Here is a 15,153-nt window from a genome sequence, read left to right on the forward strand (position 1 = left end):
TATAGACCTGTTCGCTGTATATACAAACATACCATGTTCGAGCCAATCAGCAATACCAACTGAGTCACGTGACTAAGCTTCCCTGAACCTGCGCTAAAAGAATACGACGGGGTGTTTAGCTGGAGTAACTCAGCGCTTGGCTGGAGCATGCGGGCTGCGACCAGGGTTTCCTGGAGTGGGCGGGGCCAGAGGCTGGCAACAACCTGGACGAGTACAAAGAGACTGTGACGTCATTTGTCAGCTTCTGTGAGGAGGTGTGTGTCCCCTCCCGCTCCAGGAAAGTCTACAACAACGACAAGCCCTGGTTTACAGCCCAGCTCATGCGACAGCTGAGGGTTGGGAAGGAGAAGGCCAGACGTAGTGGGGACAAGGCTAGTTTTAAGGAGGCCAAGTACAGATTTGAGAGAGCAGTGAAGGAGGCAAAACAGCGCTTCTCGGGGAAACTGCAGCAGCAGTTCTCCGAGGGGAACTCCTCCTCAGTCTGGAAATGCCTCAAAACCATCACTAACTACAAGCCAAAATCCCCACAGACGTCTGACAACCTTCTCCTTGCTAATGGGCTAAATTAATTCTACTGAAGGAACCCCCGACCCCCTTTCCTCACATCCCCAGACCACAATCACCCCCCCCCCCCCCCCCCGGTCCCCAGTGGTAACCCTGTCTCCCCTACCACGCCCTGCACCCCTCCCCCCCCCCCCCCCCCCTTCTCTGTCACAGAAAGAGAGATGAACCGCCTGTTCAAGAGTCAAAACCCCCGGAAGGCAGCCGGTCCTGACTCTATTTCACCTGCCACCTTGAAGCACTGCGCCGACCAGCTGTCCCCAGTGTTTACTAACATATTTAACACCTCACTGGAGCTGTGTCGGGTCCCAGTGTGTTTTAAGGCCTCGACCATCATCCCCGTCCCCAAGAAGGCCAAGGTCACAGGCCTTAATGACTACAGACCGGTCGCCCTGACGTCTGTGGTCATGAAGGTCTTTGAGCGCCTTGTCCTGGCCCATCTGAAGTCCACCACAGACCCTCTTCTGGACCCCCTGCAGTTTGCATACAGAGCCAACCGTTCCATGGACGATGCTGTGAACATGGCTCTGCATTACGTCCTGGAACACCTGGACACTGCAGGGACCTACGCCAGGATTCTGTTGGTGGACTTCAGCTCGGCCTTCAACACCATCCTCCCGCACATCCTGGAGCATCAGATGTCCCTGCTGCAGGTGCCGGACTCTACCTGCAGGTGGAACTCAGTCTTTGCTCACTGCTCGGGAGCGAGATAGGCTATTATGGGACCGTTGAGAGTCTTTGATCAGGTCTGGGACAGCTTGGTCCCAGCCTCCTGTTGTGAAGGGGAGACAGCCGCAGCTGCAGTTATTAAACTCACCCCGGTTTTCCCCAGACGCTCGGATCCCGCCAGGTCCACCAGATTCAGCTTGGAGGTGACGTACTTGGCGTCGGACAGGGTGCGTTTGTGAGACTGATGGAAGAGAGTCAACGTTGAAATTAAACACTTCCAACTTGAAACCCACACACGGTGTCATAACTGCGAAGCGTTTATCACATCAATTGAACTGGTCTTTACAAACAAAGTGCCATGTCTGTGAGCCGCCACTAGGGGCAGAGTGGCTAACCATGAATGAGATGGAACTTTGTATTGTATTGAGAGTACAGTAAAGAACCCCCCCCCCCCCCCCCAATCCATGTACTTTTTGGTATTTTCACATACATACTTGAAGAGTTTTATCTGTACATGGGAAATATGAGTTACATGGGAAATATGAGTTACATGAGAAATATGAGTTACATGGGAAATATGAGTTACATGGGAAATTATGCTGTTTGGAACTTTCTTAACTTAACTTAAATTAGAATATAGGTCTGTTTTACTCCAGTTTTTATAAACATAACCAATGTAAACAAACCAATTTTTTCACAATTTAAAATGTACCTGTTGTGTATTGTATTTCAGTCATTGTATATAGCTCTGTCAATCAACTGGACTAGAGAATGAAAAACATGCCTCCATTCTTATTTCCTGTTTTTTGGTGGTTGTGGGGCCACCCACTAGTTTCACGTTTGGATGGATGATTGGGACTTGGTAGACTGGATGAATGAATGAATGGAAACTTTATTTAACAGATTGCAGAATGGGTACAATACAGTACGGCTCAATACACACAATTGTTAAGGGGATGCAGACCAGAGAAAGACGTTTGTCTTGTTTACATCAGGGTCCCCCATTTTCAATTCATAGTGACATTTATGACATACACAACATACATGACATCATGACATTTATGACATAGGGACATACAGGTATATAGTACGGTTACATTTGTGACATATACGATATGCAAACATACAGTACTGTTACCCAGAGATCCTAACAGAAAATATATACATACAGTACGTTGGGGAGGAGACTGTACATTAGGAGGGGGTGGGGGCGGGCACTGAGGTACCTCGATGTGTACAGTGAGGATACAGTGGGAGCGGGAGGACTTCCTGTTCAGGGCGTGAGCTCCGATGACGCGGTTCATCTCCCCCTGCGTGCGGAGAGAGTGTTTGAGTTAACCCTTTCACTGCTGCACTACCAAACGGTTAACCCTTTCACTGCGACAATACACAGAAGGTTAACCCTTTCACTGCCACACAACAGCAGGTTCACACTACCGTCGGTGATAGTGTGATAGTAAAGGGTTAACCTTCTGTAGTGTGGCAGTGAAAGGGTTAAATATGTGGTCTCAACCTCTCTCTCCTTATCTCTCTCACGCACGCACACACGCACGCACGCACACACACACACACACACACACACACACACACACACACACACACACACACTCTGTTGCCTACACTTAATCTATAACTACATATACCTCAACCTCTACTTTACCATTGTATGATAGCCCTGTAGAATAATACTGTACTATATACCGTGTATAATCTATATCTGTATGAACATATTATCTGCATATATTTACATTTACATTTTACATTTAGTCAGTTACAAGTTCTGTACGACAAGTCATCAGGAAGGGCACAACTCTATCAGCTGAGTAACAATGTTCATCAAAGTGTTGAGTGCTACAGTGTGGGTTAGTATATTAGAACATATGCATGACAGTAAGGTTAGTTAGGGTTCGTTTTTTTATTTATTTTTTGCTGATTATTATATATTATATATTCCTGTTTACATACGTGCATACATATCCACTCTTTGCACCGTACACACTGTACATACTATATAGCACTGGTCAGTATGGCTTACTACCAGTGTATTTACTGTATCGCTTGTATTTATACTTGTGTTAATTACAGCCCACTGTGAAATGATAAGGTAGCACAGTCCCTATAAGACAATGTATTGCTAGTTGTTCATCTACATCATTTCATGGTTCAATTAACACAACACATGGATTCAATGTCCCCGATGACATCACTGGTGGCCATATTCAAACTTTCAATAACTGTCAAACTACAGTAAATGAATGTGTGCAAAACTGTTTAGGAGGCTTTTGGATGTGTGAGATTATGTGCAAAATAAATCAGCATTGTTTTTGGTGAAGTGCCCTTCATATTATGCGATCATACTAAATATTTGCTTTGAATTAGTACATGAAAGCGCGTACAAAGTACCAAAAATACATTGCAAGTATACCCTCAGAAAAGTACATAATGGGTAGGAATATACTTTTAACACATTTTGTATACTAAAAGTAAATTTTACAACAATATACTCTTTTTTTTTATCCACTTTTTCTCCCATTTTCTATATTTTCTCCCATCCCAATTTCGTATCATCCAATTCAACCCTCCCCTGTCACGAACGCTGTTTCTTGCCTCCCACAAGCCGGCTGCAATGTGGACTAAGTCATACATGGCACGAGTCCCCTCCGGTACTTGAGGTAACAGCAGTCGCATATTTTCACCTGCGCAGCTCGATCTCTCAGTGGCGAGGAGTAACGCGTGGGAGGCTCACGCTGCCCCCGACACTTCCTGATTCTACTGCGCAGGCGCACCAACCGACCTGTAGGAGTCGCTGTCCACAACGCCCGATCCCCACCCATCAGTTTCCCACCCCCTAATACGGCCAATGTGTATTAGTATGAACGACCAGCTAAACTGAAAGCAATGTGGAGCGCTGGGCTCGAACAGGCGAGCCCAGCGTCTCCGCATTCGTGGCGAGCGCCTTGCCCACTACGCCACGTAGCCGCCCAACAACAATATACTCATGTTTGATTCTACACGGGTGGCATGTGTAGTTAGTGCACCGTGTCCTGTAGACAAGAGAGCTCTGTAGCTGCAGACCTCAAAGAGCAGGTTGAGAGCTTCCTCCTCGCTGTGGACCCCGTGCAGAGAAAGGCCCCTGATCGACACCCCTCCACCGGGCTCCTCCACCACCGCCATGGCCCCTGGAGCCACTGGAGCCCCCGGGCCCCGACGACAACCCCCCCGCACTGAGGCCAGCAGGTCAACGAGGGTCTCGTTGTAAATCTCCAGGTAGGACAGGAGCAGGGAGAAGGTGTGGTCGGGCCGTTGCTCCAGCTCCTCAAACACCTGGATTGATTGATTGATTGATTTTATTGTGGATTAGAGACATCATCCAAGGGATAAAAACATGATAAAATGCAAGCACTTATTTCCATCATGGTCCCTGGTATTAAAAAACAGGACATACATCAACATAAAACAACATCATAAAACATTAAGATACAATATGCATATACAGGCATAGCTTTATCATTGATACTCTTTTTTCGTATGGAGAGGGAAGGACGTTAGATACCAACACCTGGATAGCGTATGGAGAGGGAAGGACGTTAGATACCAACACCTGGATAGCGTATGGAGAGGGACGGGCGTTAGATACCAACACCTGGATAGCGTATGGAAAGGGAAGGATGTTAGATACCAACACCTGGATAGCGTAAGGAGAGGGAAGGATGTTAGATACCAACACCTGGATAGCGTATGGAGAGGGAAGGATGTTAGATACCAACACCTGGATAGCGTATGGAGAGGGAAGGGCGTTAGATACCAACACCTGGATAGCGTACGGAGAAGGAAGGGCGTTAGATACCAACACCTGGATAGCGTATGGAGAGGGAAGGGCGTTAGATACCAACACCTGGATAGCGTATGGAGAGGGAAGGACGTTAGATACCAACACCTGGATAGCGTATGGAGAGGGAAGGGCGTTAGATACCAACACCTGGATAGCGTATGGAGAGGGAAGGACGTTAGATACCAACACCTGGATAGCGTATGGAGAGGGAAGGATGTTAGATACCAACACCTGGATAGCGTATGGAGAGGGAAGGGCGTTAGATACCAACACCTGGATAGCGTATGGAGAGGGAAGGGCGTTAGATACCAACACCTGGATAGCGTATGGAGAGGGAAGGACGTTAGATACCAACACCTGGATAGCGTATGGAGAGGGAAGGGCGTTAGATACCAACACCTGGATAGCGTATGGAGAGAGGGAAGGGCGTTAGATACCAACACCTGGATAAAGTATGGAGAGGGAAGGATGTTAGATACCAACACCTGGATAGCGTATGGAGAGGGAAGGGCGTTAGATACCAACACCTGGATAGCGTATGGAGAGGGAAGGGCGTTAGATACCAACACCTGGATAGCGTATGGAGAGGGAAGGACGTTAGATACCAACACCTGGATAGCGTATGGAGAGGGAAGGATGTTAGATACCAACACCTGGATAGCATATGGAGAGGGAAGGATGTTAGATACCACCAACCATGGGGGGGGGGGGGTATCAGAAAAGTGCGAGTATTTCATTTTGAATCTGACATTACAAGAAAAATAAAAATGGTTATGATCAGGACTGAAGTTGAATAAAAGATTTATGAAGAAAAATAAGTGGAAAGTTATTTCAACATATAATATTTTTATGTTTTTTTTTAAGAGGACAATTTTGTCCCCTAATGGTAAGAGTGTAACACTTTAGTTTTCAGACACAAGGGTTAAATGATTGACTGTGCAGTTTCTTGGCAGCTTTAACATTGGGCTTTTGACAGGGGACGATGATGATGCATGGTAACGTTAGCTATGTTAACTAGCTAGCATGTTTATTTTTATCTCTGACTAACCTGGTGGTCCAGTGGTGCAAGAAAACATTTGGTACATTTTGCCACATTTAGCGGCATCTCCTGCAAGGACCTTTCTTTTTTTCTCTCTCTCCCTCTCTGCTCTATTCCTCTTTTTTCCACTGTTGAACTGTTGAAACATTTAATTTACAGTAATTTTCATCTGACTGTTCTGTGAAATACAAGCAGTCAGCAGTATGTATTTTTCTCTCCCTCTCTCTCTGCTCCACCATTCCTCTTTTTTTCCACTGTTGAAACATTTCATTTCCAGTCATTTCCATCTGACTGTTCTGTGAAATACAAGCAGTCAGCAGTATGTATGTTTCTCTCCCTCCCTCTCTGCTCCACCCTTCCTCTTTCTTTCCACTGTTGAACTGTTGCAACACTTTATTTCCAGTCATTTCCATCTGACTGTTCTGTGAAATACAAGCAGTAAGCAGTATGTATTTTTCTCTCTCTCCCTCTCTGCCCCACCCTTCCTCTTTGTCCACTGTCCATCTTCAAGCTCAAGTTATGCTTGACATTTATCTCCCTGTCATTCTGCAGAAGTGCCATGAGCTATTCCATTCGCCGTTTCCACTGTCAATCAGTTGTATGGCCTGGTCCAAAAACACATAATTTTGACACCTTGCATGTTAGGATTTATTTCAGATTCATTCTGGCACCTGTGTATAACCAAGGGGTTAAAAATGGTGTGAGGATTCGCCTGTTCCCTGGACCTTTATTCCCTGTCTCCTCACCTCACCAGCCCCCACCCGTGCGAGAATTTTCCCTGCCTCCTACTCTTCACCAGCCCCCACCCTTGTGAGAACTTTTGCCTGCCTCCTACTCTTCACCAGCCCCCACCCTTGGACATTCTGTTCCTCTACCTTCACGCACCTGTTGGGAGTTTGCAATCACCTCGGGAGAGTACATAGGTTGCAGACTCCCCTCCAGTCCTGGTCGGGTCGTTCTGTATCTATGTTCACTCTGTGTTCATGGAGTTCTGTACGGTTACCATCCTGTACGTTACCATCTCCTGCCGCGTCTCCGGCGTGAGACGACGTGCCAGCCAGGGGCGGGGCTAGGGGGTGGCTACTTGGGCTCAAGCCCCGAATGTTTTCTGAAAAGCCCAGAATCTATTTAAAAAAAAATAAAAAAAATATATATATATTTTTTTTGACAATTCATCATTGTTACATGAAAATATGTTTGCACCAGATTTAGCAGAAGCTAATTTCCATCTGTGGTCTATCCAGCTGCTAACTGTATTTGAGTGAGTTAAGTCTTGGTGTTATGGTAGACTCAGACCTAAGCTTTAAATCACAATCAACAAGTTGACAAAAACTTAATTCTTCCACCTTAGAAACATAGCTAAAGTACGGCCATTTATAAATCAAAAGGACGCTGAAAACCAGATCCATGCCTTTATCTCAAGCCAACTCGACTACTGTAATGCACTCCTTACCGGCCTCCCGAAAAAATACGATGATAACTATTTTATTGCAATGCACTATTGCATTATTTTATTCTATTTTACTAACTATTCTATTGCACTGCACTATTTTACTTTGTATCAGTGAATCATAGACGCCTGGCCATAAGAGCATTCGGAGCATCTCTGCTCTCCCACTATTGAACTTGGGGGAGCAAAGGTATGCTCTTGCTCCACCACTTTTTGATCATATGAAAAATATGCCCCCCCAATATATAAATCTAACCATAACTACGTTATGGTTAACTGAGTTTTATAGTGAAAAGAGCAGCTTTATTGGTCAAGATTGAAGGCTCTATTGCAGGAAATTGCACGTACAGGTTAATTAAATTCAAAAAAAATCTGCCGTGGGGGTCGTGCCTGACCCCCTCCAAACCACCCCTTGCCTGCAAAAAAAATTTTAATAAAAAAAATAAAAAAATTAAAAAAACGCGGGCACCTATCTGGGCTAAGCCCCGGATCTCCTATAATCCTAAATCCGCCCCTGGTGCCAGCCATCACCACCTGTCGCCGTTTGCCTGGAGTGGGACACCGTCTTCGCTCTCTAATTCTCTACGGGAGGTTTTCCAGTGTTCCCACTCCAGACGTCAAACCGGCGCGCATCGCTCCCTATTTCCATGGGAGGATGCGTCTCTTCGCCCCGGTCCCCTGGGACCCCTGTGTTCTGCGCTGCCCGTCTGCAGCATCCGAGGAGAATCTCTGTGCCAGGCCTGGAGTGGTGTTCCCACTCCAGACGTCAAGCTGGCGCGCATCGCTCCCTATTTCCACGGGAGGATGCGTCTCTTCGCCCCGGTCCCCTGGGACCCCTTTGTTCTGCGCTGCCCGTCTGCAGCCCACCAAGGAGGAGGAAGAGGATCTCCGTGCCTGGAGTGGGACACCGTCTTCGCTCTCTAATTCTCTACGGGAGGTTTTCCAGTGTTCCCACTCCAGACGTCAAGCCGGCGCGTCATCGCTCCCTATTTCCACGGGAGGATGGCGCCTCTTCCCCCTGGCCTCCGCTGTCGGGCCCCTGTCTCCGTACCAGGCCTCCGCCGTCGGGCCCCTGTCCCCGTGACAGGCCTCCGCCGTCGGGCCCCTGTTCCCATGCCAGGCCTCCGCCGTCGGGCCCCTGTCCCCGTGCCAGGCCTCCGCCGTCGGAACCCTGTCCTCATCCCTGTAAGCAGCTCTGGCCCTCGCCCTGTCCAAGGCCTTAACCCTGTTCTCTGTCCCTGTCTCCAGCCCGCCTCTCCGGGCCTCTGTCCCTGTCCCCCTCTCCAGTGCCCCTGGTCCTGGCCCTGACACTTAGCCTTAGTCCCTTAGCCTGTTCGCCTCTTAAAGGCACAGTGCCGCATTTTCCATATTTCCTTGACTCTAGTGTTTTTGTGTTTTCCCTTAAAGGGACTGTGCCGCTTTTTGTTCTATAATAAATATTTGCCCTGTTTTGGCTTACTCTCATACCTGTCTTGTGTTGTGCGATTGGGGTCGGTTACAAACCATAACAAATGGTAAAAATCTGCCATTTTGAAATCCAAAATGATGTAGGTTAGAGTTATCCTATCACAACAATAATCGCATATTTGAATTCCCCACAAAAAAACACATATTTTAGACACCCCACTCGATTGATTTTCCAAAAGAAAAAAGTATGGCCCGCCCTAACGCAGCATTGATAAATGAGGGTCCTGGAGTTTTAAGCTAGGCTAATGGTCCATATCCGCTTCCATTCATTTGTGCTAAGCTAGGCTAGCTTGCAGTCAGATAGCTTTCTACTGAACGCACAGAGAGTAAATTGGTATCTATCTTCTTTTCTGACTCTGGCGAAGACGATAAGCGAATTTCCAATAATGTTGGTGTGTTCCTTTTACATTATGTGGTGTAATGAAACAAGCATTATATGAGCATAAGAACATAGAGCAGCGATTACTGCATTCCATGGTCAGGCTTACCTGCTGTAGGGCCCGAGGAATGATGCCTCTTTGCTTGTAAGACTCTGTGGCTCCTGTCATGGTGTAAGTCTTCCCTGCACCCGTCTGGCCAAAGCACATCACAGTACCTAAAAACAGTTGATAAAATTACGCGTTCAAAGTTCAAGCCTGACAATCTGCAAGATCCTCATTTAAAAAAAAATATATATATATATATATATATATATATATATATATATATAATTCTATTTATTTTTGGGCTTTCTGTATTTTTCACCTATCCCAATTTAGTCGTTATGACAATTCCCTTCCTGGTCGTTGCTTGCATTGCCCCACTGTCGGCCTGGGGAGGGTGTATAACTACCACATGCCTCCTGCGATACCAGCCGCTTCTTTTCACCCGACAGCGAGGAGTTTCACTGGGGGAACGTAACGTGTGCAGAGGTTCACGCTATTTCCCCCAGATCCCCTAGATAGATTTTCTACCAGACAGCAGTGTTTAAAACAGCCAAGAACAGCAAATGTAAAGCATTCAAGAACTGGCCATTGGTTGGGGCGTCTGGGTGGCGCAGCGGAGATTGCGCTCGTCACCAATGCAAGAGACTCCGGTCTCGAATCCGGGTGTCAGCATTGCCTCCGGCTTGGGCCGGCCGTCATACTGGCTCAATTGGCAGAGCCAGCGGGTGGAAGTCGATGGGTGGTAATTTGGACGTTGTGGACAGCGACTCCTACAGGTCGGTTGGGGGACGCCTGCACAGCAGAGACAGGAAGTGGCGGGGGTAGTGTGAGCCTCCCACCTCACCAATGACGCTGGCAGGTGAAAAGATGTGACAGGCTGCCTCCTCGTGTACCGGAGGGGACACGTGATGCAAGGCTTCTATCCTCCCTACAACCGACTAGTCGAGCAACGTTCAAGACAGGGGAGGGGAGAATTGGAAACACGAAATTGGGATGGGAGAAAAATTTAAAATAAGGAGAAAAAGTTGATAAAAAAAAATAACTGGGCATAGAAACAGTACTGTGTTATATCAACTGGTGATAGAGAATGGCAAAATAGACATTTATTTATGAAATGATTCAATATTATTACTTTAAAACAACATTTTGGGAAATACACTTATGTGCCATCTTTCCCAGAGCCAGATGAGAAGATTGATATCAGTTCCATGTCTTTGACAGAATTAGGCTAGCTGATCTCTACTGCTTCTAGTCCTTGTGCTAAACTAGGCTATCTAATCCCTACTGCTTTCAGCCATTGTGCTAAGCTAGACTATCATGCTCCTAGACCTCTCTCTGGGGGCTACTGGACACACAGACATAAAACTGATACCAATCATCCTGTATGACTCTGGGGGAGATAGCAAATAAGTGAAATGGCAATATTGTTTTAAGAGGAAGTAGCCTAATCTGAGCCAGCATAACCTGTATACGTCTGAAACTGCTCTATAGACAATGAATTGGGAAACATGGTAAAGATGACACTGAGAGCACGCTGGAGAATGTTCTGAGTATATGAGTACATTTTCATAATTGAGAACACTACTGTAGAACTGTAGCTCATTTGGGTATACAAAAAATTAAAAAATAAAAAACATTCAGTGGGTCCACAAAATCAGTCTCCCTTTCATTGTCTATGGAGCAGCTCCAGACTTTATATCTGATGACATCATAAGTTTGAAGTCTGAATGCTTCTCTGGTTGGCTTTGGGAAGAGAGTAGCTCATGTTCACAACTGTTGATTGAACTTTCATAGGCCATGGAAATATCCCATTTGACTTCTTAATTTGGGTGGTGTTCCCCTTTAATAGGGTTGGATCAGTGCAGCTGGTGTCAGCTATGGCAAAGTGGCCTATAGGGTACTCTACTAGGTTTTGCGATGGGTATACCATTGTAGCCCTCCAATGCCCCAAGCACCACCCCTCGGCCCAGCCGGGCGTACACCTCCTCCTGGGACACGTCATGCAGGACCCCGTCCAGATGGAAAGACCTGGAGCTCAGCTCGTTCCTCGCTGACATCTTCCTGGAGACATTCACCGTCTGAGGGATAGGACGTGCAGAATGGTTTCAACTGTACACTACCTACCTGTACACTATACCTACCTGTACACTATACCTACCTGTACACTACCTACCTGTACACTATACCTACCTGTACACTACCTACCTGTACACTATACCTACCTGTACACTACCTACCTGTACACTATACCTACCTGTACACTATACCTACCTGTACACTACCTACCTGTACACTATACCTACCTGTACACTACCTACCTGTACACTATACCTACCTGTACACTATACCTACCTGTACACTATACCTACCTGTACACTACCTACCTGTACACTATACCTACCTGTACACTATACCTACCTGTACACTATACCTACCTGTACACTACCTACCTGTACACTATACCTACCTGTACACTACCTACCTGTACACTACCTACCTGTACACTACCTGTAAACTACCTACCTGTACACTACCTACCTGTACACTATACCTACCTGTACACTACCTACCTGTACACTACCTACCTGTACACTATACCTACCTGTACACTACCTACCTGTACACTATACCTACCTGTACACTATACCTACCTGTACACTATACCTACCTGTACACTACCTACCTGTACACTATACCTACCTGTACACTATACCTACCTGTACACTATACCTACCTGTACACTACCTACCTGTACACTATACCTACCTGTACACTACCTACCTGTACACTACCTACCTGTACACTACCTGTAAACTACCTACCTGTACACTACCTACCTGTACACTATACCTACCTGTACACTACCTACCTGTACACTACCTACCTGTACACTACCTACCTGTACACTACCTACCTGTACACTACCTACCTGTACACTATACCTACCTGTACACTACCTACCTGTACACTATACCTACCTGTACACTACCTACCTGTACACTACCTACCTGTACACTATACCTACCTGTACACTACCTACCTGTACACTACCTACCTGTACACTATACCTACCTGTACACTACCTACCTGTACACTATACCTACCTGTACACTACCTACCTGTACACTACCTACCTGTACACTATACCTACCTGTACACTACCTACCTGTACACTATACCTACCTGTACACTACCTACCTGTACACTACCTACCTGTACACTACCTACCTGTACACTACCTACCTGTACACTATACCTACCTGTACACTATACCTACCTGTACACTACCTACCTGTACACTATACCTACCTGTACACTACCTACCTGTACACTACCTACCTGTACACTATACCTACCTGTACACTACCTACCTGTACACTATACCTACCTGTACACTACCTACCTGTACACTACCTACCTGTACACTACCTACCTGTACACTATACCTACCTGTACACTACCTACCTGTACACTATACCTACCTGTACACTACCAGACTGAAGACACTTTATCAAAATCAAAAGTAGAAGACATATGAAGTGACATGCTTCTACTACTTTAAGTTTCTTAAAGGAAGAATCCACCCTAAAACTGAATTGGCATTGTGCTATTCCAATGTTACAATACACATAGACAAACAGGAAATTGGAGCATCAACACTTGAATTTGTGACGTGTTGGTCCATTGACAATGAAGTAGTGACAGATTTTTTGGGCTCAAAGAAATCTTTGTACATCCAAATGAGTTGTATTTAAATGTATGGCTTCCAGCTCTGAATCAAGAGATGCCCATATTCCTGTATAATCACCATGGGTATTGTACGTAGTGTCATCATATGTCACCCACCCCCTCCTAATGTACAGTCTCCTCCCCATCATATGTATATATTCTCTGTTAGGATCTATGGGTAACAGTACTGTATATTTGCATATCGTATATATCACAAATGTAACAGTACTATATACCTGTATGTCCCTATGCCATAAATGTCATGATGTCATGTATGTTGTCGTGTATGTCATGTAAATGTCACTATGAATTGAAAATGGGGGACCCTGATGTAAAAAAGACAAAAGTCTTTCTCTGCTCTGCATCCCCTTGACAATTGTGTGTATTGAGCCGTACTGTATTGTACCCATTCTGCAATCTGTTAAATAAAGTTTTCATTCATTCATTCATTCATTCATTGTCGTACAGAACTTGTAAGTCGCTTTGGATAAAAGCGTCAGCTGAATTACTAAATGTGAATGTAAATGTAAATGTAGTCCACAATTAAAAACCGAAACTCTGACAGCCCAACCAGAAGTCTGCCAAACATGTCATGATTTCTCAAAACGCAACTGAGTAACACTAGCTGGGGCTAGGGCGGCCTATTCACATCACAGCTTGCTATTCACATCACAAAAATGAACTCCCCGCTCCCAAAATTTCTAATTTATATTGTAATTTTCAAAATGATAACCATTGCCCCAAGCTGTTAAAACAATTGGGCTGTTGATGAGATTGCATTGGATGAGGCTCGGCCATTGCACTTTGGTTGTGCTGACTGCTGACCCTTGTAAATGCAGAGGGAAAGCCATTGTTGTCGCCCTCTGGCGGTAAAAAGGTGTACCATAAACTCTCCAATGAGAGAATGCTGGTAATTAATTCCCCCAAAATGGCCAGTGACCCAGGGCAGTTTTGTCTTAGATATGACATGTTCTAGGATAGTTTGTCTTAGATATGACATATCTCCAGAACAATCTTGTGTCAGATATACGACAAACCCCTAATGTCATCTTTGTTTTCCATTTTTGTCATATCTGTAAAATAACTAAACCATCTTTTTCACGGAGAAACCATTCACAAATTAAAACTGAGCTGTACGATATTGTAGAAATAGCATTATGGATTATATTTTAGGGTGGATTTTCCCTGTAGGTTGCCGAGTGTTACTTTGAACTCAAGGACATACAGTGCTCTTGTCTTTTGGGAAAACAAACGATGACAGTTGAGCCCAAAGTACGTTTCGGGCTAATTCTTGATTAGATTAAAATGTATTGTCATTATTGCATCACAAGTATATAGTGCAACGAAATAATAGAAGTTTGGCATCCAACCAGAGTGCAAATGTAACAGTAAAGTGCAGTAGTAATATGCAATGTGCAGGTGCACTGGATATAAAATATATGAATGAATGAATGAATGAATGAATGAACGAATGAATTGAATGAATGAATGAATGAATGAATGAATGAATGAATGAATGAATGAATGAATGAATGAATGAATGAATGAATGAATGAAAACTTTATTTAACAGATTGCAGAATGGGTACAATATACAGTACGGCTCAATACACACAATTGTTAAGGTGGTGCAGAGCAGAGAAAGACTTTCGTCTTGTTTACATCAGGGTCCCCCATTTTCAATTCATAGTGAATATAAATTAGTACTACTGGGTAAACTTTAATGATACAGAGGTCATACTAGCCAGCAGCGTCTGGTCTGGATACATCTGAATATCACGCCAAAGTCTTACTTGTCCATCAGGCAGGTATTCAATGAGTTCTTGAGCAAAGTGTCCAGTCGGCCTGGTCCGCACGAACACGTTGACCTGGGAGTTCTTCATTAGCGCTTCTCTGAAACATGCCGGTGAGTCCAAGGTTATTATTAAACTAATTAAAGTCAACCAATATACGTTTGTGTCATTCGCCATAACTCACATTGT

The 15,153-nt window shown here is 45.1% G+C and overlaps 1 protein-coding gene across 1 annotated transcript in view; it reads right to left on the reverse strand.

Moving 5' to 3' along the window:
* kif9 (kinesin family member 9) overlaps positions 1-15,054 on the reverse strand; it is a gene marked incomplete at both ends in the record, with an annotated part of 43,786 nt that extends 28,732 nt beyond the window's left edge. Inside the window, 6 exons of the mRNA XM_084325758.1 lie at positions 1,379-1,471; positions 2,457-2,540; positions 4,306-4,554; positions 9,507-9,613; positions 11,371-11,521; positions 14,965-15,054. Coding sequence (XP_084181884.1) covers positions 1,379-1,471; positions 2,457-2,540; positions 4,306-4,554; positions 9,507-9,613; positions 11,371-11,521; positions 14,965-15,054 — 774 coding nt within the window. The remainder of the gene's footprint in view (positions 1-1,378; positions 1,472-2,456; positions 2,541-4,305; positions 4,555-9,506; positions 9,614-11,370; positions 11,522-14,964) is intronic.
* Positions 15,055-15,153: the final 99 nt, after the last annotated feature.

The sequence above is a fragment of the Notolepis coatsorum genome, assembly GCF_963971535.1.
Source record: "Notolepis coatsorum genome assembly, chromosome: 12".
NCBI classification, from domain to species: domain Eukaryota; kingdom Metazoa; phylum Chordata; class Actinopteri; order Aulopiformes; family Paralepididae; genus Notolepis; species Notolepis coatsorum.